Source organism: Octodon degus, unplaced genomic scaffold (assembly GCF_000260255.1).
Source record: "Octodon degus isolate 3935 unplaced genomic scaffold, OctDeg1.0 scaffold00108, whole genome shotgun sequence".
Lineage (NCBI taxonomy): Eukaryota > Metazoa > Chordata > Mammalia > Rodentia > Octodontidae > Octodon > Octodon degus.
Genome location: NW_004524684.1, coordinates 1,388,246 through 1,394,621, shown reverse-complemented (window position 1 = coordinate 1,394,621; position 6,376 = coordinate 1,388,246). Strand labels below are relative to the sequence as shown.

The following is a 6,376-nucleotide window of genomic DNA, read 5'->3' as shown; positions in this document are numbered from 1 at the left end:
TCTCTGGGATTTCCCTGGACACAGAAGCTTGGATCTAAATGTGGATATCAGTGGCTGCCCACTCAAGCCAGGGGCTTCCTCTTTATTGCTATCTTTAGTGCCATTTGCTCAGGAGTGACACTGAGGACCTAAGCGGTCACCATCAGTGCCACTCACACGCTGTTCCTGTGGGAAACCCGGCCACTGTCCTGCTGATAGAGACGTGTGTGCTCATGCACCAGAAATAGCTTCCCAGTTTTACACACACGGGATGGGTGCTGGCGCGCTGCGGGAGCTGGGGGGACGCCAAGGCGAGGGCTGCTCGTTTAGATATAAGAGCCTAGAGGGCTAGGCAGCTGGGGAGAAAATGATCAGTGCATTGCCAGGCACTGTTCCTCCCTGCACACCCCTGGACTTCATCCTGCGATCCTGTCTGTCTGTCTGTCTGTCTCTTTCTTTTGTGATGCTAGGGATTCAATCCAGGACCTCATACATGCTAGGCAAGTGCTCTACCACTGATCTACACCCCAGCCCCTACTGTGGGTTTAAGACATGTCAAAGTAAATTTGAAGATAATTCCACTTCCTTCAGGAGTCGCTAATGTGATAGGAAACACACACTTGCACAATTCAGATGTATCTATTTGTGCACAGCAGGATTATGAAAACTTAGGGGAGAAATGAAGCCCACTGGAGTCCAGCTTGCTGGGCACCCTTGTGCGGTGCTGGCGGGAGTGCTAGGGTGATCACGTTCGATTTCAGCAAGCACTTGTACTTCAGTGGGTGCACCCGTCCCCCACTTACTGTCACTTCCAGGGCTGCTCAGAGACTTCCCTCTTGGCATTTGCATCCTTTGGCTCATGTGTTTCTCACAGTCAAAAGCAGAGTTAGTACACCCGAGGATGTGGGATGCAGGTCCCTTGCTGGCTGGTTGCTCTTTTGGGGTCTCGGAGATGCATGCGTCCCTGAAGAATGGAACTGGGGATAGAATTAGTTTTTTTCACCTCAGGGGACTTTATAATGATGAGAGAAGCGTTTCGGTAGTTTACAGTTGATGTAAAGGGATTCACCAGTTTCTTTCTCTGTATACTTTGGGAGAGGTAACACATGCTACCCAAATAAATCTTCATTACTAAAAGCCTCCTTTTCTCTTAGGATCAAAGTGCTTAACTTTGCTGGTGGAAATCTTCCCTGTTAACTATGTGAAGGTTCTAAAAGCCGTGGACAGCTGTATCTGGGTTCAGGTAGGCTCGCTTGCCCCATAACACCTCATTATCAAAACATAAGGAGACGATGTTTGCGCATCTCTGCCTTAGAACTGTCCCTGCAGGGGAACCCTGGAGGGTGACTCTTCCTCGGCAAATGCAAGTTAAGGTCTGAAATCAACCAGCTCCTCAGCTCTGCCTTACTGCTGCGGCTTGTCTAATAATAAGGTGATACTCTCCATTTGATGAAATATCAAATATTAAAATATTTATAATCAGCTTTTAAATAGTTCATGTAATGGCTTCATCTAACTGACTGGCTAATTGTCTATGATTAAATGACGTACTCCCCTAAGTCAGCATCCACGTGAGTTGGTGCAGGAGCGCTTCGTGTGCAGGAGCCTCCATCTCCTTTACTTCAGAGTCTGAGTTTCAATCACTAAAACGGGTTTGTAACTGGTGATTAATGCGGCACTTCCCCAGGCCTCGCGGACATGCGCTGAGTCACCTACCACAGCGCATGGACTGTTGTCATGGCCCTCAAATCAGGCACAAGAAGGAGATCTGTTTGCTCCGCACCAGACATCATTTGGGCACCAGTTACAGGCTTTCACTGTGGGCTCCATGTTCAGAGTCCACAGCGTGCGGGCCATGAGGTGACTGAGCGATAGCTACCACAAGTGACAAGTCAGTCAAAGGGAACATGCTGTGGCTTGGTTTCTCTGTGCCTAATTTCACTTTCTGCCCCAGGGTCAAACACTGCTTTGGCAACTGGTGCCACCTGCAGTTCCTGCCTCTTGTTGGCTCCCATTCCCTGGGGCAGCCAGGGCACTCGCTCTCCAGGGCACTGGGAGCACTGGGCCGACCTTCCCTCCCCTTGGGAATCACGCTGTCTCCACTGTCTCTGTGTCATGGGGGCAGGGGTGACTATGGGACAGTGCAGTTCCCTTTTCTCCTTGCCTTGTGGCTTTCTTAGGAACCTCACCCAGGGCAAAGGATGGGAGATGGGGCGGAAGGAGAGAGCCCCTCAGAGGAAAGAGAAAAGGGATTTTCAGAAGTACTGGGCCTGAGTTCTATCACCGGTTCCACAGAAAAAAAAAAAAAAAAAAAAGAAGTACTGGGTTGTGCAGTGTCAGGAGCAGATGAAATGCTACCAAAAACTGTGTGCTTTAAAGTGGTGAAGATGATGAATTTTGTGAAGCAAATTTTATCTTAGTTAAACCAACTAAGAATATGATGTAAGACAGCGAGTCAGAGAAAACCCCTGCACTCAAAGTAGAATCTGTATTGCTTCTGTGGGGCGATCTCAGTTCCCAGGCTTGTGCCGAGAGAGGGAAAGAAGGGGAGCGAAAGAGGGAGAGAGGGAGGGAGAGGGAGCAAGGCAGAGACAGACAGACAGACAAACGGACGGACAAAGGGTCTGTCAAAGCCTTCACCCATGCCAATCCTCACTTTCTCCCTCCTCTGCCTCACCCCACCCACCCTCATGCCACCAGGCAGCCATGACTTCATCTCCTTTTCTCAGTGAACCACTCCAGGGGTTTCCAGGTGTACGTGTCCAGCCAGCAGGTGCCTCTTCAGTCAGCTTTCAGCAGGAGTGTGCTGGGTGGGGCTAGGACCCAGTGTGGCATCCTGTGAGGGTCCCTGCCACGGTGCCAGGCATCTTCTGGGTAGCTCCAGTGGGGGGCACACAGCTCTCTCCATATAGCCCTTCCTGCCTCCCAGGGATAAGTATTGACCTCCAGGTCCGTCTCCATATTGGTGAAGATAATGTGTTTTTCTAAATCTGTGTAACATCTATCCACATTCTTATTTAAGGTGAAAAAGGCCATGTGGCTGCTTTTGTGAGAACTGTGTTTGAAGCCTCTTGGTTTTGACCTTCAGGCCTCGCTCTAAGGCTGCCTCACAGGTGCTACCTAAATGGATCTTAGGAATCACATTTTTACCAGGAAGACCATGCAGACCTGAGAGGTTGACTTTTATGGCTCTCGCACAGCTCCTGGGCCCAGCAGGCCACCTCTGTGCTGCAGAGGTCTGCTGTGGGAAGTTGCCTCCCTGTGCTGCACCCCCACCTTTCCTTTAGCCGGGCACTCAGGCGCTGCCCGGTTTGTGGGCATCCTCACCACGCACGAGCATTAACTCTGCATTACCTGTGTAGCCGAATTCTGTGTTGCTGCCTTGCTTATAATTTTAGAGTTACTGCTGTGGGAATGGTAGGTAGTGTGTGTTTGGTTTTTCACTTCTAAAAGGTGGATGTGACTATAAATACTTAAAGAAACCAGTTCTGGTTCTAATTTACTGTTACAAAAAGTTAGAGCACCAAGTCATAAATTTTATCAAAAATTTTCTTAGGTTTTTGGTGAGACCCATGGCTATAAAGCTAAGAAATAAAAAGTTACTGTATGCCCTTTGATAATGTTTTCAGGTTTTTTTTTTTTTTTTTGAAAACAAAATTCATTGGTAGGTCTTAGCGAGCTGCCTTTCTCGCTATAAAATGAAATGACTAAGTCATCTTTTTGATGGTGAAAAACTTAAATCCCTAGAGTTTTCTCATGGCTAATTTTCCTTTATTGTCTCAGCTGACAGGCTCAGGCCTTGTGGCACTGCTTTGTGTGGCTGTGGCCCCATGGAGGACACCATAAAGGAGAAATGGGGGAGACCCCCCGCCCCCCGGAAGTTATTCTTTGAGGCTTTAACAACCAAATGCCACATTGTGACTCACTGTCTGTTCCTGGAAAGTCCCAGCCATGTTCTGCTTTGTTTCTTGGGTGTGGGATTTTAGCAGAGTGGGGAGTGTGTTCCCTGGGCCCTCACCTGACACACCTAGGGTATGGCTGCACACCGGGTGCACAGACCCCTCTGTGTGCGACAGAACATAGCTGTCAGCATTGTTCGCATTGGTTCTGGCCGTCTTCAGAATCCAGTACTCTCAACAGAAAGCACTGTCACTAGAAACACATTCAACCTTGGCCTCATGACTTACGGGAGTGGTGACAGTGTTGTACCAGAGAGCAACTTCCCTCTGGGAAACTAAGGTCCTCAAAGTGTTCCTCTTCTGTTCTCTTGGGTCTGCAGTATCTGTATTTGTGTGTGCGTGCATGCAAGCCTGTGATTCCCCTAAACTATCCTGTGGGTCCCAGTCCCTGTTATGACATGCGGTAGTGGTATAGTCATCAAACACTTTTCTCCCTTGAGGTACCAGGGATGGAACCCAGGGCTGTGTGTTGTGTGCTAGGCAAGTGCGCTATCACTGAGCCACCTCTTTAGATCTTCAAAGACAACCTTTGAAGCATGTGTGCAGGCAAGATACTTGCCTGAGACTCTGATTATCTCTCCTTTTTGCAGTTCCTGTACCCACGTGTAACAAGTCATCCTCTTCCACAAAGCCACCTGTTACTGGTTTCAGAAGAGAAATGTAAGTTCATCTTGAGGTGGCACAGGGGGACATATGAGGGGTGCATAGTCTCCTCCTGAAGTGAGGGGCATGATTGAATCTTCTAGATGTCTTTGCCATTACTGAGGAGCCGGCGGCATTGGTCTATCTGAGCCATAGAATTGCTATGGTGGAGCTTTTCCTTTTGGCCCAAGGTGTTGTTCCCCTAAGCTTCATCTTGGGAACGATGAACCCTTCTGTACATAGTCTGCCAATTTTGTCACGTGGTTGGCTGCTTATAGAATAATTGTGTGAGTCATTTTGCCACTTTCGGTCCACTGTTCTTCAGACTATCGCAGTGGATAGCATGATACAAGGAAGGAGAGGTAGACGGAGAGAAGGGAGGCTTGTGGAGCAAGAAGAACCCCAGGGCAGATCTGAGGACACATACTAACTTGGCCAAATTCAAGTAAGGCAAAAAAAAAAAAAAAACCAAAAAAACCCCCAAAAAACAACAACAAAAAAAAGTGGCAAAAGGTTAGGTCATTACGTGATGTTTTTACATTTGGGAAGGGCAGGGAAGGACAGTTTGCTGGTGGAGCTTATCTAGTAAGCTTCCATGTGGTAAATGCAACTTCTGACTTGAGGCTTGAGGACAGGCCTGAGCTGACGCACTGGGGTCGTGCTCGGTCTCTACGCTCAGACTCAGTGTTCTCACATTTTTGTGACTAGAGCTGGCAGGAGGGTCAGGGTGACAGAATCTGAATTGTTAACGATAATAAGGGACCGTCTACAGATTGACTTCAAGTGTTTAGGGTGAGACTTCCCCCGGAGCCTCATCCCTCGAGTTTCTGTCTAGAGGCCCGCAGGCTTGTGCTTGGTATCTGAAAGCTGAGGGTGAAGCTCAGCCAGCCCCGGGTAGCACTGACTGTGGGCGCAAGTCCTCGCTGAAGAAGGAGGGGAGAAGCTCAGGGCGCGCATGGCTGATGTGAGGGCGGGTTGTGTAGGTCCTGAGGCAGACTGGGCCAAGAGGAGGGCGACAGGCAGTTCCCACTTTTCCTTTCTTTTTGGGTTTCTCTGGTGAGATTATTGTCTTTGATAGCACTGTTTTCTAGCCAGTTGTTTAATCTGTATTTGATTTATAAAATTTGCTCCCAAATGTTAGGCAAAGAATACTGAAGGTATTTTTTTTCTTGAAGGTTAAATTTACCTCTTTTTTCTTTAAGATATTGAGCAATATCGTATCCATGTCACCCAAGAAGACGAGAATAAAGTGGTAAATATTTGGCCTTCCTTTGCTTCGTGGTTCTCTTCTATAGAGAACTTATTTCTAAACTGTTAAAGCTAGATTAATGCTATTGATACATACCACCTGCTTTGTCTTTCCAAGTACAGACTTGCTGGTGTAATATGTGAAACAAACAAAGATCTTTCAGTCCTACCTCAGCCCAGGCCACTTCCTAGGGAGCTAACAGAGGAGGCCACGCAGCAAACCTGCCCACAAGGCCTGTTTTCTCACCTGTAAAGGAGAGGAGCTGAATTAGATAATTTCTGGATGCTTTCGGACTGCTCTGATTTAAAGTTTTGATGTCATTTACTTAAAAAGTTTTATAATTATGAGGTGTGATCTAAAAGTGAATATTTAAATTCTAACAGTAAATATTTAAGTTGATAAATTTTATTACAGTAAAATATGCATAACCGTAAATTGCCCTCAAAGTCCTCCTCCTCCTACCCCTCCTCCCTCTCTTCCCTCTTCTCCCTCCCCCTCCTCCTCACCCTTCCTCCCCTTCCCCCTCCTCCTCCTCTTTCTCCTCTTC

General features: G+C 47.7%; 1 protein-coding gene across 1 annotated transcript in view; it reads left to right on the top strand.

Moving 5' to 3' along the window:
* Gsap (gamma-secretase activating protein) overlaps positions 1 to 6,376 on the top strand; it is a 75,493-nt gene that overhangs the window by 16,817 nt on the left and 52,300 nt on the right. The window contains exons 6-8 of the mRNA XM_023724317.1: positions 1,134 to 1,222; positions 4,529 to 4,598; positions 5,783 to 5,832. Coding sequence (XP_023580085.1) covers positions 1,134 to 1,222; positions 4,529 to 4,598; positions 5,783 to 5,832 — 209 coding nt within the window. The remainder of the gene's footprint in view (positions 1 to 1,133; positions 1,223 to 4,528; positions 4,599 to 5,782; positions 5,833 to 6,376) is intronic.